Raw genomic sequence first — 27761 nt, 5'->3', positions numbered from 1 at the left:
TCAAAGCAGTTACTATTACCTGATCAATGGCTTCTGTCCACCTCGATAGCTATACGAGCAAAATTGTGTGATTACTGTTCATTTGATTACATTTTCTCACTAATAACTCGTACTGTAGTAGTAGTTATAGTCTCAAATAATAATAGTCTCGTTGTTGTAAACAAATTTCATAACAACAATTATCTCTTCTTTTTGCATCTTAGTTCCAAAAGCGTTGCTGGGAAATACAGGATGTTTTAACATGAATATTGGGGGTAAACAGTTTTTATTAATTATAACATTTAACGTACAGTTAAAAACAATACAAGAAGCAAAAGAACAAGTCATACAGTTTTTGAGTTGAGTTGAGTTGAGTTGATTTTGAGTTTAACGTCCCTTTCAGCACCGAGGCTATATGAGACGGATCATACAGTTTGTACATGTTGTTCAATGTGTTCAATATTCAATGTGTGCAAAATTTGTCATATTAGTCGATAGACGAGTAAGGCCCATAAACTTTCCGCCACGTGGCACAAATCATATTCAATTTATGGGAGTCTCGTTGCAACTGTACCATCTGCTGAGGAATTGCTGACCTCCAGATGCATACATTATGAGTATTCATATTAGCACATAGATGAAATGTCGATTTATCACTGAAGACGACACGATCCAAAAAGGAAGAAATGTACAAGGAGGTGAAATCTATGGAATTTCGGAGGAAACAAAGGGGTATTATGATCACAGTAGAAAATAAAAGTGGGAAGGTAGTCAGCGAGAGAAGTGAGGTCATAGGAAGGTGGAAATAATACGTTGAAGACTTGATGAGAGTAGAGATAGACAGTGTACCCTAAATGTTGAAGTAGAAAATGAAGGAGGCGAGGATGATAAAAGATTTAGTATTCTTCGGGATGAGTTTGAAAAGGCTATATCCAAGATTAGGAATGGAAGGGCAAGTGGAATAGATAACATACCACTCAAATCCATTAAATACATAGGAAACAAGGGAAAGAAAGAATTATTCCGACTATGCAATGAAATATATGAAACAGCAGAATGGCCAAAAGACTTTCTGAAAACAATCATGATACCGATGTCTAAGAAAAAGAACCCAAAGAGATGTGAGGATTATATAACTCTTAGTTTCATATCTCATGCATCTTAAATTCTGCTCCAAATACTGAACAGAAGCTTATATGGAAGAACAAATGAAGAAGTTGAGGAGGAGCAGTTCGGTTTAGAAGGGGCAAAAGCACAAAAGATGCAATTGGATTATTAAGAGCGGTCGGTGAACTATTTATAGAAAAGGGGAAAGAGGTGAATGTTGTATTTATTGATGTCGAGAAGTCTTTTGACCGCGTGAATTGGGAATTGTTGTTAGGAGTTCTAACGAAGGTAGGGTTGAAATGGAAAGATAGAAGACTCATAAGAAACTTATACATGAAACAACAAGTAAGTGTTAAGATAGGGGAAGAACTGACGGAAGAGAGTGCAATTGGAAGGGAAGTTCGAAATGGATGCTGCCTCTCGCCAACACTATTTAATGTCTATCTAGAAGAGATAGTTAAATAGAGCCTATATGATGACGGCATTTCGGTAGGAGGTAGAATGATTAGGTGCATAAGATTTGCAGACGATATGGCGCTTGTTGCAGAATAAGAAAATAAAATTAATAAAATGTTAGAGAAAATGAGAAAGGGCTTTGAAGAATATGGGATGAAAATAAATGTTACAAAGACAAAAGCCATGGTGATTGCAGCGAAGGGGTCTGTGTCAAATATAAAAGGGGGAGGGAAGAAAATAGAACAATTGAATAGTTTTCGATATCTGGGTTGTATTCTTAGTAATGACATGGAGTAAAAGCAAGGATACGAATGTCGAAAGAAGCCTTTAGGAGGAACAAAAGTCTGTTTTGTAGGACCTTGAATAAAGAGTTGAGAAAAAGATTCATAAAATGCTTCGTGTGGACTGTTGTACTGTATGGGGCGAATACGTGGACATTATAAAAGTGATGAAAATAGACTGGAAGCCTTCGAAATGTGGGTGTGTGGAGAAGAATAGAATTAATTAGTTGGGTTGAGAGGAAAACGAATGAGAGAGTTTTGGAAATGGCGAGGGAGAAAAGAACACTTTTATCTATTTTTAAGAAGAGGAAAAAAACTGATTGGGACATTGCCTAAGAGGAGATTGTATCATGAGGAACGTCCTAGAGGGTATGATGGCGGGGAAGAGAGGGAGGAGACGAAAGAGACTACAATTAATGGATGATATAAAAAACTGAAAAATCATACGCGAGGACGAAGAGGTTAGCGGAGGACCGTGGAGCATGGAAGCTTCTCAGCTGCGGCAAGTGACCTGCCAATAAGGGCAGCAGAATAGCTATGATGATGAAGATTTAGACATTCGTTATATAATAGAATGAAAGTAAATATAAATTCATAAGAAAGCTTGTTGTAAGGAAAACTTATTTCTTAGTAAATAATTTCATTGTTTCTGTGTAAGGTTGAGGTAACTCACAAATCCTCATCTTTCTGTGTGCTCATCAAATTTGGATATAACCTAAAACATAATGCTCAAGCAATGTTAAATATCTATACGAACCAGAACACACATATTAAAATCAAATACGAAAATTATCCTATTAGGAATAGATTACTACCTCGATAATCTAATCCATTATCTATATATATAAAAGAGAACGTACAAATCCTTTGTCCGCTCATCACGCTAATACGGCTGAACCAATTTCTTTTATTTTTGGGGGGTTATTAGGATTTGGACCCTAGATGGTTTTTATCATATCACTTTAATTTTCAATTACCAGTGTCTTGAGATAATTGACCATTCAGGTGTCCATTACGTACAAATCCTTTGTTAGTTCATCATAGGTATAAAAATAAACGTATGTATATGCAACCCGCATGACCGTGTCACTCGGCGGGTTAACATAAATGACAGGCGTTATAATGGTTTTTATCATATCACTTGAAAGCGAAAAAGTAAAAATTATCTAAGTAACAAAGTTTATTGCGTTCGGGGGTGACCGCAGCGAAGCGGGGCGGGTTAACATAAATGACAGGCGATATAATGTTAACATTTACTGCAATCTTCTATGGTTTTTATCATATCACTTGAAAGCGAAAAAGTAAAAATTATCTAAGTAACAAAGTTTATTGCGTTCCGGGGTGACCGCAGCGAAGCGGGGTGAACGCTGCTAGTTAGATGCTAAATCTAATGCATGATAAATAATGTTATTCTTTACAAATAAATATGATTGGTGCTTGGTCCTTTGCACCTGCACCTGTAATTGCAACTGCATAATTAAGATGTTGGCTTGAGGCATGTATTGTGATGAGTCATTTAGTTAATTCAGAAAGTGGAAGTATTGCTTCGAAACGTAGATTAAACTAACCTTATAACTTCAATTGGAAACTACACTGAACCTTACAACTAACTTAACCTAAAAGATATATATATAATAGACGTACTCACCTGTATTTGGGAAGTTGAAAACATCTGAAAATATGGAAAGCCGAAGGATATTAAAAGCTAGACTGAATGTGTAAAGGAAAATACAATGTTTGTCCAGACGTTCGGTGAATACGTCTGTATTTCGAATGGATTGTTGTGTTACAGGAAACAGCAGTTACTCTCCTTCGTATCAATCGCCGTTAGTGGTAATGTACTTTCTCGAACGGCTGTACAGACCCTGGAAACTCCTGGCGTATTCGTCTTAAGAGTAGCCTCCAGCTGGGCCATAACATACTGTTGGATATCCAAAATGTCCGAAAAGCCCTGGACCTTCAGACCTGATACCAATTTAAAGAACAAATCCATTTGAGATGTCTGGTAAGTAGAATGGGAGATTGAGTAACAGATTTCCTTTGTTGGCTAAGAACTGCTGCATCTGGAAGGCGTATGTAGTCGGACATGGTCATGGAGCAGGACCAAGTCAATTTGCTTGACGTACTGTGGGCGTACTCGCTTGATTCATTGCAGTAGATGTTTAAGATTTACACGTAATAGGGACATTTAACATGGCGACCTCAGGGAGAAATCCCTTACGGAGAAGATTTAAAGAGTTGCAGAAGACTACGAGCATTATCCGGATGGGGGATATCTTACTTCGCTTCTTCTTGCTTTTCGCGACCCTGGACCTCGTAACTCTATAGTTTCACACTTGTCTTTGGAGTTGCATATCGGAGCCCAGGTCTCGCTGAGCGTGACGATGGTTTTCAAGAAATTCTGATCTCGATTCGCCATATATAGATAATGTCTCATAGGCGTCGATTCGAAGTTTCATTTGCTCCACGTCAGTTTGGAGCAGGAGTCGGTAACATCGTTTGCGTTTACCCGAATGCTGGGTCAATGAGGTGCTGATGTAGAGAATAGTTCCCACTTCCTCCACTTTCATATGGAATGTCACACGCCATGCCTGTGCCAAATGTTTCTTCTGTTTTTGTACGTTGTTCGATACGTGAGCAGTTGCAACCCGGCCAGTTCTTGGAGTGGGTTTTTTTGACAATGCCTTGCCATTCTCAGTAACGTTTAAATCCACACACGCTTCAAGGTAACACCACGTTCTGGGTAAACTAATGAAAGGGTTTCGTGAGTCTCTTTCACTAAATTTCCAAGCTTGAAACACCACAATATATTCGTTTTCTGCACCATTTCTGTATCCATTTTTATTTTCGTCTGCGATCATTACACCTCTCACGTAGACACGATAAAAATACAAACAGCACTGCCTGTCGCGAACATATTTGGACGTGTCTTGGCATGTCCTACGCAGGATGCGGAAAGGATGCACTCTTACGATCTTCAACGACGCCATTCACCGAACTTTCTGGATCGAGGTTGTAATAGGAAGATTAATAAAATCCAAAAATATAACTTGCGTTACTTTATTATTTGCCACATATGATTATAAACGTAAACGCATATGCTTGGTTATAATTGAAGACTTTGGGGCCAAACCCGTCAAATCAAAAAGTGAAAGTGTAAAGGAGATAGCTTCACAAGAGTTTTTCGTCATTCAACTTGCTCCAAACAGTGTTGACAGCTTTTCAGAAATTTCCAAAAACAAAAAAATCATTTTCTTTAAAAGTTTCTTCTTCTTCTCTTTCTTTTAAAAATTTGAAACGAGGGACACAGAAGTTAGTTTGTTGGAATCTTCGTTCCATAACCTTTGCGACGAGGTATAGTTTATGTCACTGTAACAATTAGAAAAGGTACTAGGGCTGGCAACATAAAGGTCTACGATTTTCTTGAAATTCCTATTAATCCTGTAAAAAACTGTCCCTATAGTGGCCAAACGGTCAGTGATGGATGGTTGTACAAATTGAGACTTTTTCTCAGGATCACAATATCTACAACACATCACAGTTTCATTCATTTTTACTGAAATCCAGAATACCGTTACCTTCTGCTGTTGTAAAAAAAGTGGCCCTGTAGTGGACAAACGATCTTTGATTGGTGGCTGTGCCTATTGATACTTTTTCTCAGGATCATAATATACACAACATATCACAGTTTCAGTCCTTTTCATGAAAACCCACAATATCACTATCTTCAGCTGCTTTCAAAAAAGTGGAAAAAAGGTCAGTGATTGGTGGTTATGACCGTTAAGACTTTTCTTAGGATTAAAATATCTACAACATATCACGGTTACAGTCATTTTTACTGAAATCCAGAATATCGTTATTTTCGTTTTTTTTTAAATTGGCCCTGTAGCGGCCAAACGGTCAGTAATTTTTGATTGTGCCCATTGAGACTTTTCTCAGGTACACAATATCTACAACATATCACGATTTCAAACAATTCCACCGAAATGTAATTTCCCTAAGGATTGTGCGGGGTCCTTTGTCATTTCGAAGAAGACATTGACCCCTGAAACTCATTTCTCGCTAAAACGACAAAATTCGTATTTCCTACTTTGAAGTCATCTTTGCATCGGCAGAGTTTCGTTTCTTTAATGTGGCCATTTTAGTCAAGAGGACCCTTTATTGAAAAGTGACCATTTGCCCCTTCAACTATTTTCCGAAAGAAACAAAAAAGTACGTGTTGATTTATTTTCGGTCTAGTATATATGTGCTAAATGCGAAGAAAATCGGACGACAAGAAACCCTTGTGAAGCTATTTCCTTTACAGTTTCAGTTTCTGGACTTGAGTTTTTGCCCCAACGTGTTCAATTATATTGATTAACCTCTATTTACTGTTAATATTTTGTAAGTGCGGACATATTTAGGTTGTGTTATACCATGATGTTTTCGAGGGTTTACTTTCCCACTTGTAGACCGGATACTTGCTACATGTATTGTTGAGTTGTTGTTAAGGTTGCACATCAACGAACTGGGATCGCGTTATGTCAAGTAATCACCATAATTATCGTTGTCTTTCCCCAGATAGCGACAGTGCTGTATATCGCCTAAGGCTTATCATGGAATTGCCTGATAATCATCGGAGTGACATAAGCGAATGTTACTTGATAACTGGAAAACAACTGTGAAGTTACGACAAGATTTTGGCTGTAGCTTATGTTCTTATCTTTGTCTATTCCATTATCTGGAGATATTTGCTAGAAGCAGCTGGTTCAGAATTGTAAGAAAAATTTCTCTAATATGAACCAAGCGCCCCAAGAACATATCACATACAGATCATTACCATTGTATACATCGAACCTGTTTCATAGAGCTATACGCTTCTGCACGATGACCTGAAACACAAATCGATCAATATATGTAAAAAGTACTTTTCAGATCGAAATGAAAATTAACCGATGTAAGCCCCCGCGTCGAAAACGACCCACTTATGTATTTTGCTATTGTTAAAGCTTATATATTTGTCCCCCGAGCTGTTTTCGACCCAATATCATAATTAGCCAATGAGAGGTCTGCGAAAAGTAATTATACTAAATTCACCAAGTATAGGTCGAAAACGTCCTACTTTCGAAAATAAATAAGAATACAAACAAGAAAGATAAGGGCGTATATGGGTGAATAGAAATTTTTAGTTTTTCTTCACATAGTTGTGCTTTCTAGACAATGGAAACGATAAATCAGTGAATGTCAGTGAATATGGATATAGGAATATGAATATGAGAGAAAGAAAAATATCGAAAAGGACACGGAAACGTTGTTTTTCATTATAGGTCAGGTAACAACCTGGGATTCTTCGGACCAGAACTGAATTTTCTACGACTCAACTACCGTGTCCCATTTCCAAATCAAGAAAATAGTTAGGCCATTTCAAATCTTCTCTGATGATGAAATTTACTTAATCTCTTAATGCTTCTGTCCTAGAATCTGAGAATATTAAACACAGTTAATTTCCTATCCCGATATATTTGCTGATCTGCAGAACGGTTAAAATATTTTGAAAATTTCTAGAAAACTCTTTGTTACCTAGAGAGAAAACTCCTAGACTTCAATTTAAATATATATATATATATATATATATTTAAAGTTTCTAGCTCACGTTTCCAACATTAGAGACTTGGTAGATCAATGACATTGTTCATCCATGGTACGCAGTGCTCTTTGATCAATCCAATGCCATGTTAGTCTGTGATGGATAATAACCTCTATGGATTTTCTCTAGGTCCTGTTTATTTTCACATACTGATTGCACCAATTATTTTACAATCATTAACTTTCGTGATTTACCTTCTCCTTTTGCTCAAAGTATTAAACATTTTCTTTCGTTCCACTTCCTAATTTCAATAGTATACTAAGAACAATTTAATGGTACTTCTTCCCATTGGAAGTATACTTTTTAGGACTCCTTATTAACCTCAGCCTTAGATCTGAGGCAAACATTTACACATAATTTCAACTTTCTACTCCTAACATGCAGTTGGTCTAGTGAAAATACAAAATATGAACATACAAATTGTTGTTGCAGTCTTGTAAATCGTAAGTTCAAAAACCTACCTTTTCACCATTTATTTGAATTTTGTGTAATAGAAGGGCAATACATTATTTACTTTATTTCTTTGCTTGTAGGTTTGAGAACCAATTCGATTCTAGTTGAGAGTTGCTCCTACTATGTCAATCGAACATCCACTTGTAGCATAGCGTCTGCACAGAATTTCACGTAAAGGCCAATCTAAACAAAACATGTTTTTAACTTTCATCGAAAGTATTAAGCTTTGCGTTTTTTAAAACAATAACTCTGTTTTGAAATAAAATGCCCCTCACACTGTCTTCAACTTATTTCAAAATATCCTTATGGTTCATAGAAAACAAAAGTTGTGGTTTGAGTTTTACTACTGGACTACTTCCACGATATACTTATTCACTTATGGTCACTGAAGTAATGTTTTCTTTCTACATTTAGGGATGAACAGACAAATACACACTAACGTATACTGTCTTTTAAGATTAATGATATGTTGAAATGTATGACTTATCACGACATGAAATGGAAAGGAAATATAATAGTAAACGTTAATTACTTTGCCCCTAGCTTATGTAGTTTCTTATGTATTTATAACATACAAGATGGGAGAAACAAAACAGCGAATATACCAAGGGAACGATACTAAAATTGAAATACAGTTTTAGAATTGCCAATATACAAGTATTGTACAAGTAATTGGTTTCTCTTGGTAATTGCACACAAAAAACTTGGCTTTGAATAGGGGGCGCGGTGTCTCAGTTGTAGAGCGTTCACCTCCGGTGCTTGGGGTCCCTGGTTCGATCCCAGCTCGCGCCGTGTGGACTTTGTGGTGGACAAACACCGCGCTCGTGGGTTTTCTCGTGGTTCTCCCGTTTCCTCCCACTTCATTCATTCCACCATTTCACTCATTTCTCATTATCACCGTCCCCTTTAGCCTAACCGACAGAATCGTGGGACGTTAAACTTAAAGATTTCATTTCATTTCATTTCGGCTTTTAATAAATGAAGTTGTCTGTGTTCTCAGGAGATAATGTACTTTATTCTACTATAGTGCTGCCAAACTGTCTTGAGCCGTGACAAAAATGCGAACAAAACCCACAGTCTCGTCACAACCACGCGTTGACCAAATTAGGGCACAGCTGTTGCTAAGCGAGAGAGCCTTAGCGAAACGGAGTGGAATTCCTTCAGCCAATAGCAGCTCCTGGAACGCAAGACTAGGTGTCAAGTCAATGTGATATATCTTGAGTAATTTTCTTTTCAGGTAGCGTTTGAAGGAGATGTCATGTTTTCGAATGTTTTGTCTCGGGAACTACCATAAATTCTCTCTTGAGTTCTTGGGTGAATATGGTGGTGTGTCCATTCGACGAGGTCAATTATAGAATAAACAGACGGATATTCTGTGCTTTTTTATTCGGGATAATTATGCTGCGTGAAGACGTATGCTGTTCGCGGCAGACCTATTTTTTCATTCTTTTGGTGAAGATCTTTTGAAGAATGTTATTCTTGTACTCCGCATATGTATCTCAAAACATAAATTACCCCCTAATGCACCTATACGTAACGCCAGTACTGCGCCACACAATAACTAAATACCTGCACGTTTGAAGGTGGTTTCTAGATTTTTGTTTATAAGTTATAAATTCTTCCTCCAACATATATCTATTCATGTAATTTCAGGTTTTCAAACTGAATTGAAAATACTCTTATAGATAGAAATGATTCCAAACTTCCAAAACTTATATCTGCCATATTTGTGGCCCTTCAGTACATCACTTGTGTCCTATGTAGGCCCTTCGATAGGCCGGTTTGTCCACTATATACTTTTGTACGAGTACTTTCCGATGGTTTCTCCACGCACTGTCATTCCCATATTCCGTTCTTCGGCTGGTAACTTTGGCATACTTTGTTTCGGATTTATGTCCACGTTATACACTCCATTGTCTTTACGGAGTGACAGTTTCCCAATCCATTTTATAATTTATTTATCTTTTCATTTTGTTCAACTGTATTCTGTATCATTTTTCTGGTCTTCCAATTGTTTCGATTATTTCTACGAATGATTTTCTGTCTCGGAAAAGTTGCACTACGACCACTAAAACGTTAGTTTCTTTCTCTATTGTTTCCTTCGCTTTCTCTTTCATTCCTGCTTTACAATGGATATGATGTCCCTGCTTAACACGGTTCTTGAATTAGAGTAGGCCAGTAAATGATCAGGTACCAGTGAATGACCGAAAGCATGAAAATAACAGAAAAGAAAAGATTTATCCAATCCAATCCAATGTATCCAATCACAACCAACATTGCATCCTGCTGCGTAAACAACTAGAAGAAAGACAGGCTCTTATTGGCTTCACCAGCCACATATGTATGAGTGAAAGATGGCGGACAAATAGTGACATTTAGACCAGCTCCTGTTATAACTACGTTGCTACCAAGGCACGTAAAATAATTGGCATAATACAATGTACTAAAAAGTAATTACTTTTATTCCTGCAATGGTTGGTAATACTGTTTCTGGCAAATTTAAGCCTCAAAGATTATATTTTTGCGGTTGAAACGATAAATCACTGATCGAGCATGAACAAGGAACGTGGTCAACTTACTAGTTAAGTATTTTAAGCTTTAACCAGTGAATGACTGTACCGGTCATTTATTGGGTTAAAGTTGATTTCCACGACAAAACAAAAAGGTGATAGTTTTTGGTATAATTTAAATGCTATACTATAGTGTATTCTTAAAATGATCAACAGATGCTTTTAGCCAGTAGATGATCAGCATGGTCATTTACTGGTCTGCGACCTGTCATTAACTGGTTCAAACTGTGTATGAGTCCTGATATTGTAAATATAAAAGGAAATGAGTGCAAGAGTGTAAAGAAGAATGATGGAAGAAAAGTGGAGCCAATAATAAGTGTTCGCTTATCACAGCTCCGAGCGGTCAGTGTATTGGAGTAGTCAGTTCACCACAGCTCCGAGTGATTACATTCACTCAGACAGCAGGATTTCCTAACCGACATGTTTATATTTAAGGACCATTCAGCACAATCGCTTCTCACGTTCACGTGATTATGTAGGATCGAAAACAAAGTGGCATGATAAATATGTGACGTGTATGCAAATTTAGTAATTGTTATGAATCGTTCTCCTTGAATACTGTCAACAACTATGTCAAGAATTCTTTTATTTGTTGCTTTTGTTGGAGAACATGGAAGGTCCTACTTTACGGCCCTTCCTAAATTCGTAGTAGGAATTTTGTCGGTTGTGGCAGAACTACATGCTGTATGAAAATTTCTATAATCTGTATGCTTTCATGTTAATATTTAGGAATCTACAATGATCAATATGTAACATGAAACTAAACATATTGATCTTTATTAATTATCTTCATTTCGTATGCAGAATGTTGATGAACTGGGATAGTATGCTATGCAGAGATGACGGATGAGAGAACTACAATTAGCATCCAACAATCGGAATTTATTTGTACACACCATGAAACATTGTGTTAGAACTAACTATGTTCTTGTTGGCAGGCCCTAGTAAACACATTTTTATTTTGGATGTATACTGAAGCAAGTCAATTGTAATAGAAATAAACCAAAGCGAGTAAGAAGTGGAAAGTGCTTTTGTGAGCAGCATTAAGAAACAGACGCAACATGTAATCAAACTGAAACTAAAAATCGCATTTGTGATAAATGGTGTAAAATAACTTGGGAATCTGAAATTAATAGGAAACAACTGGAGAATGGCAAAGGTAGGACCGTGAATACTTTTCTATAGTTTCCAAATTCAAATAGTGATGATGTCTTCCTCGCATCTTCTAGATAAGATTGGTAATAAATCCTTGCAGTATAGGAACAACTGTTCCAAGATGTCTTTCTTCAGTTCAGAAATAGCTCAAGTGGTAATTTATGATACAAGTTTCTCTTCGGAAGAGCATTTCGAAGACGACAGCATTGAGAACCATGGAGCATGTAGAACACTAAGTAGAATACTGAATTATTATGGAAAATATAAATTCAAAATGTGTGATAGTCGATAGAATTTATCATACAGAAATCTGTTCAAATATTGAAATGTCACAATCCACAACAAATGTAACAAAGTGGAATTACACAATGACGTGATGTTTTCATATTACATTGTTCAACAAGTTAGTTTCGTTTCCCGTTTATCGTAACATCATTTGAAGTCACGGTAAAATTGTTCACGCAGGAAAACCTCGAAACAGTGGATTTAGGATATCTTAATCCTAAGTGTACTGTACGACTGATAAAACGTTATTCAATTGAAAATACAACCTCTGACAATAAAATTCGGTGAATGAAATCATTCTGCTCGACCTGGCAACACTGGGTCAACGAAACACTCCGCACGACAGGTGCCGCCATTGTGGACCCACCCATTGTTTAGTTATGAGTCAACTGTGATCTGTGTGAAATGCGTTATACCAAGTGAGTGTTAGTGTGTCCAATTGCGAACTATTAACAGTGAAATGAACGAACAAAGGATCAATTTGAAGTTTTGTTTTAAGCTTGGCAAAACACTGAAAGAAACCCATGATATGCTAGTACAGGTTTATGAAGATCAAGTAGTGTCCTTGAAGTGAGTTTACTAGTGGTTCGGCCGTTTTCGAGAAGGGCTAGATAGCATTTCTGATAAGGAAAACGTGTTATCGACTCGTGATACATTACTTGACGGATTACACTGGCCGACGTCAGTTTAGTTACAGAAAGGAAAACCTCTGATTCTGACTAATTTCAGGATCCTGAATTCGAAATTGATAGCCGTTTTACTACATTAGCTCGTATTTTGGCGTTATGCATTGTTGCCAATTTTGCCATTTTGTAGGGACGGCTTCAGTTGTCATCGAAGTAACCGGTCTGACAATGCTATTTGAGTAAGAAATAAATTATATTTCACTCAGTTGGCGACAGATAGGACCCCCAATATATATACATGGGTCATTCTATTTGAAAAGGGGTTTTTGAGGGTTTGAAAAACGAAATTTTCACAGTGTTCAAAATCATTATTTTCTTTATTTTTCTGTTCGCTATAATGATTTACATTAACATCAATACAGTGGTTCAAAACGAGAACCGATATTTTGAGAAATATTGGTAAATTTAAAAAAATGCTCTGAACGGAGGTGACAGCTAATTGAATGGAACAGACTTTATACCAGCATGGATGTGACATCAGAACGAGTGTGACAAGACCATTTCTTTCCAATTGAAAAGTAAAACTTTGTATCGAATTTCGAAAAGAGTAGTATTACATAATATAACATTAGTATTACGCATGTGCTTAAATGATTACCAATGTCCAGAACTCAATTGTTGACATTAGCATTCAAATGAAGTAGAGTATTTTCTTTAACATATGCTATCCTTAATACGAGGGTGGATCAAATATAAACGGGATTTTATTTCTTATTTAAATTCATTTTTTGAATACCACAAGGCACTTACAATTTATTTTTCCACATAGTTTCCTCCTTGGGCAGCTTTTTCTTGCCTTCATTGTAAAACGAACAGCGTTGTGTCACTAGCCAGTTACGCACGAACTCTTCCACACTCTCGTCATCTTCATATCGTTGCCCTCCTAGAGCTTCTTTAAGCTCCGACTCATGCTCATGCACTCAGGTGCACTTGTTGCTCCAACATCATGAGCAGTACTGACGAAATGGCGGGAAATATCTAACAGCACGCTCTCTCCACTCCCAGCGGTCCCGCCTAAACATAACAGAAGCGAGCGGGCAGTACTACCAACTGTAGATGTTCAGGAACAAAAATCTCGTTTATATTTCTCCCCCCCCCTCGTAATTGTCTATTATAAGAAGAAGAAATACGATTGCGCATTAAAAATATAGTTAGTTAAGGGGCCTCATTGTGACGAAATTAAACTTCCGCTAATTTTACAGATTTTGTGTAATATCTTCAAAATGGATAAAATTAATCAAAAAGTGCAAGCTCATTGTACTAGACAATATTATTTTGCATGAAATACCGTTATCACGACTCACTTATGTACGTTCGTTTTGCAGCCATTATAAAACGTGAAAATAAATGTCGTATCTATAAAATGTTCGCAAAGCGAAAGCAGATAGCTGAGTCGTGATAACGGTATCTCATGCAAAATACTCTTGTCTAATATTCTGCTTTCCCACTTTTCAATTAATTTTATCTATTTTGAAGATATTACAGATCACATCCCTTTCGTGCACGCAGTAATGAACGGAGGTGACATTACTTTATACGCACGGAGGTAACAAATTCCGCCATTATGGCACGATTAAGATATACCCCTAAGGTTAGATTCTGTTTCCCCTTATTTTCAGCATTAATTCTTAAAGAGTAACATTATGATTCAACTAAATTAAATTATCATCTATAAATACCTTCTTATAATTTGGAACGGAGTTGACAGCTTGTGTTGAACCAAATTATAAAAAGTGCGATTTCAGACTAATAAAAAGGACAATCACCACCAACAAACTTACCTCGCTTAACTGGCACCTTCCTTGGAAAGTACCATAAACTAACAAGTCCTGAGACTACGACAAAAATGAAGTTGAGAAATATGGCGGACATATATGTTTTTTTAAAATGCATTATCACGGAGGTGACAAAAAACTAGATAGAGAAAAGAATGCTAATGTTAATAGCATAAAAAAAGCTTTAGCTTATAAATTTATTTCCATCTATTCATTGATATTCATAGGTTAAATAAGTCGTTTAATACTTGGCGAATAAAAGATATTACTTTAATAATTTCGAATCATTCAAGTAAAAGTGTAAGTGGTTACAGCGCACGGAGGTGATATATCACCTATTTTGACATCAATATTTTTAAATCATCATCACTATCATAGGTATTCTGCCTTTATTGGCAGGTCACTTGCCGCAGCTGAGAAGCTTCCATGCTCCACGGTCCTCCGCTAACCTTTTCGTCTTCGCGTATGATCTTTCTGTTTTAATATCATCCATTAATTGTAGTCTCCTTCGCCCCCTCCCTCTCTTTCCCGCCACCATACCCTCTAGAACGTCCCTCATGATACAATCTCTTCTTAGGCAATGTCCCAACCAGTTTCTCTTCCTCTTCCTAATAATGTCTAAAAGTGTTCTTTTCTCACCCACCATTTCTAACACTCTCTCATTCGTTTTCCGCTCGACCCAACTAATTCTTTCCATTCTTCTCCACACCCACATTTCGAAGGCTTCCAGTCGATTTTCGTCACCTTTACGCAATGTCCACGTTTCCGCCCCATACAGTACAACACTCCACACGAAGCATTTTATGAGTCTTTTTCTAAACTCTTTGCTCAAGGTCCCACACAACAGACTTTTCTTTCTTTTAAAGGCTTCTTTCGCCATTCCTATCCTTACTTTTATTTCGCGTTCGCATTTCATGTCATTACTAAGAATACTACCCAGGTATCGAAAACTATTCACTTGTTCTATTTTTTCCCCTCCTACTTTTATATTTGACACAGACCCCTTCGTTCCAATTACCATGGCTTTTGACTTTCTAACATTTATTTTCATCCCATATTCTTCAAAGCCCTTTCTCATTTTTTCTAACATTTTATTGATTTTCTTTTCAGATTCTGCAACAAGCGCCATATCGTCTGCAAATCTTATGCATCTAATCATTCTACCTCCTACCGAAATGCCATCATCATCATGTAAACTCTTTTTCACTATCTCTTCTAGATAGACATTAAATAGTGTTGGCGAGAGGCAGCATCCTTGTCGAACTTCCCTTCCAATTGCACTCTCTTCCGTCAGTGCTTCCACTATCCTAACACTTACTTGTTGGTTCATGTATAAGTTTCTTATGAGTCTTCTATCTTTCCATTCCAACCCTATCTTTGTTAGAACTCCCAACAACAATTCCCAATTCACGCGGTCAAAAGCCTTTTCTAGATCAATAAATACAACATACACCTCTTTCCCTTTTTCTGTAAATCTTTCACCGATCACCCTTAATAATCCAATAGCATCTCTTGTGCCCTTGCCTCTTCTGAACCCGAGCTGCTCTTCCTCAACATCTTTATTTGTTGTTTCGTATAACCTTCGGTTCAGTATTCGGAGCAGAGTTTTAGCTGCATGAGATATGAGACTAATAGTTCTATAATCCTCACATACCTTTGGTTTCGATTTCTTAGCCATCGGTATCATGATCGTTTTCAGAAAGTCTCTTGGCCATTCTCCTGTTTCATATATTTCATTGCATAGTCGCCACAATTCTTCCTTTCCCTTGTCTTCTATATTTTTAATGAATTCGATTGGTATGTTATCTATTCCTGTTGCCTTTCCATTCCTAATCTCGGATATAGCCTTTTCAAACTCATCCCTAAGAATACTAAATCCTTTATCATCCTCGCCTACTTCATTTTCCACTTCAACATTTAGGCTGCACGGTCTATCCCTACTCTCATATAAGTTTTCAACGTATTCTTTCCACCTTCCTATGACCTCATTTCTCTCGCTGACTACCTTCCCATTCTTATTTTCTACTGTCATCATAATACTCCCTTGTTTCCTCCGAAATTCCATCGATTTCACCTCCTTGTACATTTCCTCATATTTCCCAACTCTTTCTAATTCTTCTATGTCCTCGCATTTTCTTTTGTAAAACTCTTCCCTCGCTCTGTCTGTTTCTCTTCGTAATTCATTATTTAACTTTCTGTACATCTTTCTGTCCTCTTGTGTATCAACCTGTTTCCACATCTTCCTCTCTCTCATTTTCTGCAACATCAGCTCTGTAACCCATGGTTTCTTAGCAGTTTTGTGTTCGCGGTAACCTACTGCTTCTTCTGCAGCCTGCTGTAAGCAACGTTTAATATGTTCCCACCGTGCGTTACTACCTGTGCCTATCCTTTCCTCGTTTGAACATTTTTCTTCGAATTTTTCAGCGAAGAGATTTCTTATTTCCTCGTTTTTCAACTTTTCAGTATTCAACACTTTGTTACCTATTTTTCTTCTGCCTACATTTTTCAGTTGAATATCTACTTCGGCCAGCACAAGATTATGATCAGAGAAAATACCAGCCCCGGGAAGGGTCTTCGCGTTCTTTAAGCTATTCCGATACCTGTCCTGAATCATAATGTAGTCTATCTGATATCTTCCGCCGTCTATTGGTGATTTCCATGTATATCTTCTTCTCTTGTGCTGATTGAACCAAGTGTTCCCAATTACTAGTGAATTCTGTCTACAGAAATTCACCAGTCCCTCTCCCCTTTCATTTCTTTCGCCTAAACCGTATTTGCCTACGATACTACCTTCCTGTTTTTCTCCCACAACTGCATTGAAATCCCCGTTAGAATTATGCATGCACCCTTCTTCTCCCTATCTATAATTTCTTCTATTTTCTCATAAGTTTCCTCTTCTTCTTCGTTTGCATGCGAAGTCGTCGGTGCATATGTCTGTATCACCACAAGATCCTTCGTTTTCCCTGTAAGTCTTAACATCATAACTCTATCATCAATAAATTCTACTTTCACTACCTTCTCCTTTAAGCGCTTTCCAAGAATTATTCCTACGCCATTATGACCACCCTTTTCATTACTTGAGTAAAACATTCTATATCCTTCGCTGTTCAATACCCCATTACCTTCCCATCTAACTTCACAAACGCCTAGCAAATCTAATTATTTTGTTTCATTTCTTCTTTAAGATTTTCTAATTTTCCTCCCTGTAACATAGTACGTACGTTCCATGTCCCTATCCTAAACCTTTTGCTCTTCCTTGTCTTTCTTTCTCTGTTTCTCTTCCCCCCATTATTACTTTCTCGTCCAATAGTCCTTCCCAAGCCATCCCCCTCCCGGAGATCCGAATGGGGGAATATTTTACCTCCGGAACTACATTTTGACCTGCGAAAGACCATTGTTCATATGTTCTCTTTTTGCTGCCAGCAAACTAGGGAAAATAGAGTGGTAGTTTCCCGTTGCCTTCCACCCCGCAGTATCCCAGCCGTTACAGTCACTCTGACCACGCCTGGGACTAATGTCCAAGTTGCCGTACCAATCACTATGATTTCCGCCAACTTGGCTGCTGGAGAACTGCTGCCTTCTCCCAGAACACTCTTCGTCTGGCTACTACATTTAGACCAATTCGGTAGGGGTGGCCCTTCTGGTATTAATTAAATTCAATGTTTCAAAAAATAATCTAGTTTTGGAAGGAAGAACTATAGAAAATTATAACCTTGCAAATTCAAATTTGGGAACGAAAATGAATATTAATTTAATGGACATTTATAAACGAAAGAAATGTTTAAATAGGCCTACAAACAGTATTAAGATTGGGAAAGGTAACGTAAATGTTATTTAATAAATTTTGTTGAAAGCTATATTTATTTTCAGAGATATGAAATTTGTTAAATTATATTTGTTTCTTGAAATTCACAGTAATTATTCCAGTAGAAAAGGAGATACTGCCCATTTTTGCACATCAAAGGGAACTGATCACGACCTTTCCACCATAGCAGTGCACCGTTATTGTGCATTTCTGCTACATCTTCCCACGCAGTTACTTTTGACTTTTCAGACTAAAGATAGCTTTCTCTCAATATGAATATCATATGTGAGGTTTCATGTGGAAAGCTGACAATACATTAGGAACCGCCTATACTGTACGGACTGGTCTTGCATAATGATCTGTTCATCCGTCAACTGCGAGTCCAGGTTAATAGTAGGTCCTGTCTTTCATAACCTCGGTGCTGCTTAAGGACGCAAAATACAAGAACTCACCTCATCACTGAGATCTCAGGGTTCCCACAAAAAGGTAAAGATCTATTTCCCTGAGTTTCCCCGACACAAATTCTTATTTTCCCTGATAAATTCATGAATATAAATGGGAAAATATGGGGTAAGTTCTATCATACACTTTTCTAACGGCCTCCTGCATCCCCATATCCGTCCAACACACTCTTTCAATTACCATGTACAATACATATTTGTTATGTCCAGTATGAGTAATTATTTACACAAAATTTATCATGTAAGTACATAATAATACAGGACCACATACCAGGACATTGCAAGTTAGACTTTCTTTTTTGCTTGAGAAAACAATACAAAGCAATATAACATGTAGTCAAGAATATATTGCCAACTCTCCCTGAGACCTATTACTATCAGTCCTAAATAAAATGAAATGAAATCTTCAAGTTTTACGTTGCACGGTCATACCGTCTATGCTAAAGGAGATGGTGATGATGAGAAATGAATGAAATGATGGAATGAAGAAAGTGCAACCTCACTCCCTCAATACGAAATAGCAACACTGCATCACTGTCATCATGGGAATGCTGTATCATTGTGGTCCTCTTTACATGTCAATCTGTATAGAGAGGAAACAATCTTAGATTAAAAAGAAGAATTTTACACTTTCACATTTACGTTCCCTGACTTTCCATGACATCTTACGCAAAATGCATGATTTCCCTGACATGCTTTTATTTTTCTGATATTCCCTGATTTTCCAGAATATGAGAACCCTGGAAGTAGTACAATCACAGCGATTAAACACGAGTGACTGGATGAGGTGATGGTATATCTGTCTAAATATGATTTAAAAAAAAAAAATTCCTCGTGCTTCCAGAGGTTGTTCTGACTGGGTATATAAATGTGTGGAAAGTTTTCCACATGGCCTTATGGAAGTTTGTGATCACTGCTACAATGGCAAACTTACATTACAAAGAGTGGACAAATAGGCTAGAATTAATGCATTATAATTACATGGGCGCAGGGGGGAGATAATCTAAATTAACAAAAAATTGGTTCATTCCTTTTTTTCACTCTGCTCTGCTCATTTCTGTATCCATTTTGTTCGTTATCTTTATTTAGTGGTATGTATTCCTAGTTTTATTCCTTTTATCTCCTTTCCGTTTTAATCCTTTTCACCTTGCCATTGTGGAAGGAACCAGCTGTGAGTTCCGAAACGTCAAAAAAGTGTTTAAACTTTCCAAGGGAGGATTCATTGGTAAGTAGCCAATTTTTTGTTAATATAGAATTAATACAGTTTATTATCAGACGAGCATGTTGAAAAGAGGGTTGGACCATCGACAGCAGTACACACTCGACGATCTTCGGAAATTTTGTTATGAAGAATGAAACAGGCTTGTTCAAACTGTGCTTCAACGCAGTGCCCTTCAATAGGAACTGAGATGCAGGTTAATAGCTAACAAACACATCAAGCCCAACCACTAGTGATATCACGATTATTTCCTAAGCTAGTACGGGTTAAAATTTTGTTATCATAAACCTGAAACGCCTTTTGTATCCTTTCAAAATAATCACAGCGCCAGTCATGACAGCATTCATCACGCAGCTGACTTCAATTGCTCTCGAAGCATCATTAATATGATGCTCAGCACCCTACACATTTAAGATTTTACATAAAAACAATTAAAATGGATATACATGTAAGAATTAAATTTGGATAAAATTGAGCTTAAAATTATACAACTATGGGCTAAATTATACAAATTATGGATTAAAAGTTGCAGATGTTCCATATTAAACCCCTGTTTATCAAAATAAGTACATAATTTATCAAGTAAAAACAGAACAAAGCTATAATATAACTTTTTGGCGTTGAATCTAATCACTGATGTAAATCCTATCCTCCTTATAATTTAACATTGAATTAGGTTATTTAGAGATATATACATATAAAAATATTACTGAGTTCATTATTAATTTCAAGTTACCTTTGCAATGTATGTACTTACACAATTTCAACGTGTTTTGATTTCTACCTGCCCCTCAGCATATCAGTTACATCAAAAGTCCCATTTCAAATAGAATGATCCATATATATATATATATATATATATATGGACTACCCTGCGTTAGTGTCTAGGCTTCGAGGATGAGGCGACACGGGACAGCCCCCTTCTGTCCACCTTCCGGGATAAACGGGAAATCAGAAAACTTAAGCTAGTCATACACGAGAAGTAATACACTCGAAATAACAAGTCAGGTTTAATACTGGTTATGCTCCTATATTTCTTACTAGCACCTGTATTATTAATGTGTAGAATGTGTGTGTGTGGATAAGTCAATCCTGCCAGATCTCGATAGCGACATTACTGGACATTATACCATTGATAACTAAACCAGAGAAGGAGCACATACCTGATGGATCCTGGCCGTTCTCCAACATAGTAATCCTAAAGTATCTCAAAATTCTTGGAGTAGAAGTAGCTGTCAGACTCCGTCGGCTGCTTTTCTCTATCTGACTCCTTTCTCTCGGCCTTCGCACCGTTTCTCTCACTCCTTCTCGAGACCTCTGACTCCCTGGTTTTGTTCTGCTTCCCCCTTCCGGGGTTTTGTCTCAGCATCCCTACGTCAAAGGTTCGTTGTTCTCTTCTCCAGGGAACTTGTTAGTTTCCTCATAGTTCATCAGTGACAAGAATCTCCAGAATGTCCGCGTCGATGATACTAGCAGTTTTGATATACCCGATACTGTGTTGGTGTTAACAAATTACTTACAAAGTTTTATTACATAAATTTCCTTAATTATTTCCAGTTAGTAACTATTTCGGATTTTTTCTCCTTTACAAAATTTACAATAATACGTCGCGTCGTATCTTCCTTAATACCAGAGTTATATAATCATTACATCAATCTTAACGCACAACTCATAACTTGTGTAATGTTTTTTGTTTAACATTTCTTTACCTCATACTGCTACAGTGACCTAAAGGATAATTTTTAATTTTCAAGGAAACATAGAAATGATTAATAAAATAGAAAATTGAATAAATATTTCGAATATATGTTCTGGGCTACAATATCTATCTATGTATCTATCTATGTATCTATCTATGTATCTATCAATCTATCTATCTACCTATCTATCTATCTATCTATATATATATATATATATATATATATATATATATATATATATATATATATATATATACTTGACGGAAATTGTTCAATTTCTAAAAAAAGAAAAATAAAGATGAAAATTTTACTTAACGAAGATTAAATCTGACCGAAACAAGTCATTTTTTATAAATTTTACTACTACATTTTCAGCAATGTATCATTGCTTTCGTACATTGCTGTAACTGTACAACATTGTTATTTATTAAAAGTTATTTGCCTTCATGAGGTTCTGTTTTTAATTAAAACAGAACAGTTCCAAAGCTAGAATGAATGTTTTTTTATATATCAAAAAATAATATTACAAAGCATTTTATTTGCTATAGGATGAATGTAAAACGTCTTGAAACACTCTACGAAAAAGTTAAAAACAATGATTTTTTTAACCAATTACCTCATTATACTTACATCTTTTAGTATTGATAAACTCACATATGTTAGTTATGTAAGGTTATAAATATTATTAGTTTTCGTGCATTAATGTGTGAGTGTATGCCTTTCAGGTAGAAGATGATTGGAGAACGAAGGGAATACAGAGTTTTCGAAGAGAGATATATCTCAAATTTCAGAGAACGTAAGCTAACACTTAACCAATAAAATAGTATTTATGTAAACTAAAATTTTAATTTTCAATATCTTAAGTATTTATAAAACAACATGAACTGGCATAAATTAAGGTGGATCACCACCCTGAAGTCACTACATATTTTAGCTCATTTCCTTAACTACTGCGCAATGAAACGTTACATGTTATAAATATTGTACTATAAGATAGAGTAATGTTTCAGATACAGCACAAGACAATGAGTCATTTGGTTGTGTCTCCTGATGTCGAAAAATGCAACAAATAAAAGAAAACATTTGATTCGTTTTACAATGAGCACACAGGATGGCACTAGCTGTTAGATCTTACTAGAAGTGCTCCATTTTATGAAATATTTAATTGTATGTATAAAGTGTTTTAAAGTAACAATCTTATCACAAAATAGATATATTGTTGACCGTTTCTCGTGTTATGTTTCACATTTTATTTAAATATTAATTTACATTTAAGAAAATAGATTTTGAGACGAAACTTGCGCAAAACGCAATAATGCGTTGTTGCCAAATTTGTACCTTCACTGTACTAGTCAGAATAAGAAAATTCCTGGATTCTAGCATTGCAGTTCGAGAAGCGAGATTGCGGTAAGGGTCGAAAACTAAGTTTTCCAGTAAGTATCCAAGCAGAATTCCTTTATTATCTTGGCTTCAGTAAATACCCGACACTATCTGGCAACGCCGCACTATTCAATCAGCGTTTAGCATAGCACCGAGAACACCTAGTATTACTTCTACACAAGAGGTACTTCCGTTTATCGTGGAAAGTTGAAATTTGGAATAACTGCAGCTTTGCGGGACTAACAGACAGGAAAATTGCCAGAAGTGAATAATTTTAATTTTTAGGGGGTCTAAAGGGGTATGAATTATTTCCTAATGCTATTTAAATGTTCCTTTTTTGGACCTATTATATCATGTTTTAGGTACTTGAAATTAGAACACAAAACTTGACATTCGGTATGCTTGTACGTTTTCGTTAGCATTATCTAAGTAAATCAGTAAAAATAAAAATCAACTTCAGAGCGGTATTATGGAGAACTGAAAAATCTTTCCCATGTTATTTATATGGGACACTTCTACACACAATATATATATATATATATATATATATATATATATATATATATATATATATATATATATATATATATAGAGAGAGAGAGAGAGAGAGAGAGAGAGAATCTATCATTTTGGCTTCCGTACAATGCGTTTCTGCATAACATTTGACGTCCACGAACTTTTGACGTCCGTATATCGGACGTCAAATTGTAAACCATTGAAAATCGACTTTCTGCTTTTATTTTTCTATGTTTGATGCATGAGTCTGATAGATTCATTCATATATAGGGTAATTGGAGCTAAAGATTTATTACTAGTATTAATTTAAAACTTTTAGAACGAAGTGAAGAAATGGTAGAGGACGTTAAAATGATAGAAAGTTGTAAAATAATATACTTTTGGTAGTTCCAGCTTTTCCCGCTAGGCGTACCATAGTTGGTTTTGTATATACATACGAGTATATTCTATACATCTTGCCGATCATTTGACGTCCCCAAGCTGGCAACGCCGCAGTGAATCTTAAATGAGTATATTCAAAGTTCTTCCGTACATACTGACAATTCGGCGGCCTTAAATTGGAAGCGCGGATATTCCTGCTGTTATTACTGTATGTAAAATACATTTTCTGTCCATTGATTTGTGTTTGAAGAAATATTTCTCTGAAACGATAGAAGTTGGAAACATAAAACTCTCTAGCCAAATACCCTTTAACTCACAAGACACCTGAGTGCTTCTTCATAAAAAAAAAAAAACTCAACGCACGACCAAAAGCTTATTTTTTTATTAATAAAAGCAGCCAAACGCAACACAGCTACCCTTGTAAGTGAAGGAATTTGTAGCAGAATTTTTCAGACAGATACTCTTTAGTCCTAACAATACATTTGCATTATGGTTTCGTAATCAGCGGTTCCCAACAGAAATCTCCTCACCACTCATACCGATGGGGAATCAAATTGGGGTAATCTCAAAGGGATTATCACTATGCATCTCAACGGATCATTAATCTGTTGATGAAACGCTAATATTGGTCGTTTTATTTTTTACCTGACACATGTATAGAATAAATATAAATGTTAGTTATGACTAAATTCCGAAAAATTTTTAAGTGATTCAAGAAAGTAACTATCTAACTAAAATTAGCAATATCGATTTATGAATAATCATTTAAAATGTCTAAATAAGCAGAAAAATCATATGTAGACCAGTGTTATTATTATTATTATTATTATTATTATTATTATTATTAGGTACTATCATTTGGATCATTGGCCAAAAACATAATATCCCTTTGTCCTCTACCAACAGTGACAATATATAGGCTGCTTTTTGTTGTTTTCCTTCACTTTCTTTTTCTAAAACGGCAAATAACTTCGGGACCAAATATTTCCAAAAAAAAAAAAAAAATTCCTCTCTTAGATTTCTATTCACATCGGAACACTGTATGTGGTCTTTTACTAGAATGAGACTAGGAATTATATTTCTGAATCCAAGATGAATCCGAGTCAAAGACGACCCCTATTTTTTAACAAAGGTTTACAAGAAATCAATTACGGCATTTTAAGTTTTGCCAGGTGGAGCAAGATTGTAAAATGACATAAGAGTCTAACATGCTTCGTTAGACATTATTATACCTCGTATACAATGTATACTAAAGCATGTGTTATTCAAATTCAATGGGACGTAATTATTCCCTGCACTCTTCAAATGACACCCTTGCAAAAAAAGATACATTCACAGTATATACTGCTTGTGTTTTCTGAACTTTAAAACTATACTAATAATCATATCAGATACAGGTTTCTCTTACTCTTCCTTACTGGAATGGTCCACTCGATATCCTAACGTTCAATGTGGTAGGTGAGGAGGTGGGTAAAATTGTAGCTTAATTGAAGGTCGTCGTCCTGTTGAGAGAAATTTTGTTATCTGTCAACGAAAGCAAGACGACCATACATTTATGAGCACGAAATTTCGGCAAAAAGCTCGTCTTGAAGACACAAGTATACAGTAATTGTTCAAACTACCATTCATAATAGTTTCAAAGTTCATGATTCTGATTCAGAATCATATTTTGATAATATTTTGCACACTTATTAAAACCAAAAGAACACATTTTATTAAATAGTGGAAAACAGCTCTTAATTATAAATAAAATAAATCTGACGTGTACGTACCCTAAAGTGAAAATTCCAATGTTATGAAAAATTGATTTAGTGTAAATATTAGTATTTTGCTCGATCTCGGAAAATTTCAGAACATACGATTGATAAGCAGAAAATCACTTGCTTTGTTTACTTATATACAGTTGCAGGTTATTACAAGCATACGTCATGAATTAACAGCTTATTGACCGAGATACTGTAAGATGTAATTCCCTCTGATCAAATGGCCAATGCGCGCGCTTTCCGTACACTAGATCTCGAGTCTCATTCCCGGTGAGAAGGCATTTGTGCAATACGGTAGTTCGGTTTCCGCTTTAAACTGTAGGTCTATATCTCATCTAGATTAGGTACGCTAAACTTCAACAAATACCTCCATATGAAATACCGGTATATAGCAATATTTTAGAGCATCCAATATTAATTGGTTAATTATAGCCTCTTTGTCAGCAGGAAAGTCTTCACTGAATTGAGTTTCTCCTATCTAATAACGTTCAAAAATTTTCGGCAGTTTTTAAAGTTACGAATGAACAAAAGGTTACAAGAATTTTAATCGAGTCCAGTCCATAACCAAGGTCTGGACACATGCATTTAGAATTTTTCAAGCATTAATTAAGTTATCTATTTGTACCATTTTCACATGTGAAGATTACCAATAGCGCATTTATTACGCTTCGTTCTCTATCTATCTCTCTTTTAGTAGGCTGCGCTGAGTAACTTGTGCGAGAATTTGAGCTTCGTCCACAGTTGTGCGATGGTCCTTTTCAACAATGACATATGACATTTTTGTGAAGTGAATTTCGAACCCAAGGATGCGTTTGTTTCCCTGCTGAAAGCGAGAACAACTTCAGTTTTCTTTTATATCAGTTTATCCGGTCATGTATATACATTTGTTAGAAATAAGATACAAATTGTCTTTTCTTAATAAAGATATTTTTCCTGTAGGTGAAAGCGAAAGCACTTTTATTATTCTAACTTCCTTCTTTCTCCAAATATTATCACGTACAAATTTCTAACTCCAGAAAAGAGTTCCCTCCCTCGTAACTATTATTGGTGAACGTATATATCTTTGGCACGGGAGACACGTGTCCGTTTTCGTTTGGGTCCACTCGTGTGTCGAATCACACGTTTAACAATAAGTCAAAACCTGGAAAAGGTGAGTTTATTGCCTTCTTGGTGAAAGAGATGCAAAGACCTAACCCAACAGCACCAATAATCCAAGAAATATCCTGAGCAGGCATTATAACTTAGTCATTCTGTAGTCTATATGATTAATAGACTTATAAAATAATAAAAGCAATATGATTTCTGTGAATAACTTATCGTTTTGGGAAAGTTATTTATATATTTCTCAATTTAGAATAAACTAGAATTGATTACCCTCTTAGCTGGGTTAAAATAAAAATTCTCCTTATCTCATGTATTTGATACCAGTGAAATATGCTGTTTATGTTTTTAGTGGCATGAATTGGAACAGTATCTAAAGTATCACTGTTCATCTCAGCGACGTAGAAAGCTATAGATTCAACATTAATATCGGACATTTTGGATCATTTATATGTATCTCCTCCTCACCAACCGCAATTTCCATAGCTGTTTGGATGTAAACAGGATCGGGAGTGTCACTGTTCAACTCAGCGAACCAGAAAGTACAGATTCGACACTAATAATGGTCATTTTTATATATCCCCTCCTCCCTTTTCCCTCAGTTACAGGGCTGAATTTGGATGATGATGCTTTTGAGTTTAACGTCCTTTTCCAGCGCCGAGGATGTATGAGACGGAACCTACAGATTAATGGGAAATCCGAACCACATGAGCTCACGCCGGGAATCGAAACCGGGTCTCCCACACCAAAGGCGCGCACGCTAACCGCTTAGCCACGGATGAGCTCAGGGCTTAATTTGGATTGAAAAAAGCATAGAAGGTGTCACTGTTCTTCTCAGCGACCCAGAAAACTATAGATTCGACATTAATTTCAATCATTTTCAATTATTTTGAATATCTCGCCTTCTGCCCCTCCCCTTATTTGTACCGCCAAAGTGATATGATAAAAGTCATCCCAGGTCCGAACCTCATCTATGTTAAAAGCTAGATCCAGGGTGGTTCAAGATTTATTAAGGCACTAAAACAGTCACTTTCATTTGCACTTTTTATTATGTCTCCTCTC

The 27761-nt window shown here is 36.2% G+C and overlaps 1 protein-coding gene across 1 annotated transcript in view; it reads left to right on the top strand.

Moving 5' to 3' along the window:
• LOC145681112 (uncharacterized) overlaps positions 1-27761 on the top strand; it is a 461261-nt gene that overhangs the window by 271125 nt on the left and 162375 nt on the right. The window contains exon 8 of the mRNA XM_081752524.1: positions 22284-22354. Coding sequence (XP_081608650.1) covers positions 22284-22354 — 71 coding nt within the window. The remainder of the gene's footprint in view (positions 1-22283; positions 22355-27761) is intronic.

This window comes from Thermobia domestica, chromosome 3 (assembly GCF_964235325.1).
Source record: "Thermobia domestica chromosome 3, izTheDome1.hap1.1, whole genome shotgun sequence".
Taxonomy (NCBI): domain Eukaryota; kingdom Metazoa; phylum Arthropoda; class Insecta; order Zygentoma; family Lepismatidae; genus Thermobia; species Thermobia domestica.
The sequence above is the reverse complement of the archived record's forward strand: the minus strand, read 5'-3'. Positions and strand labels throughout refer to the sequence as shown.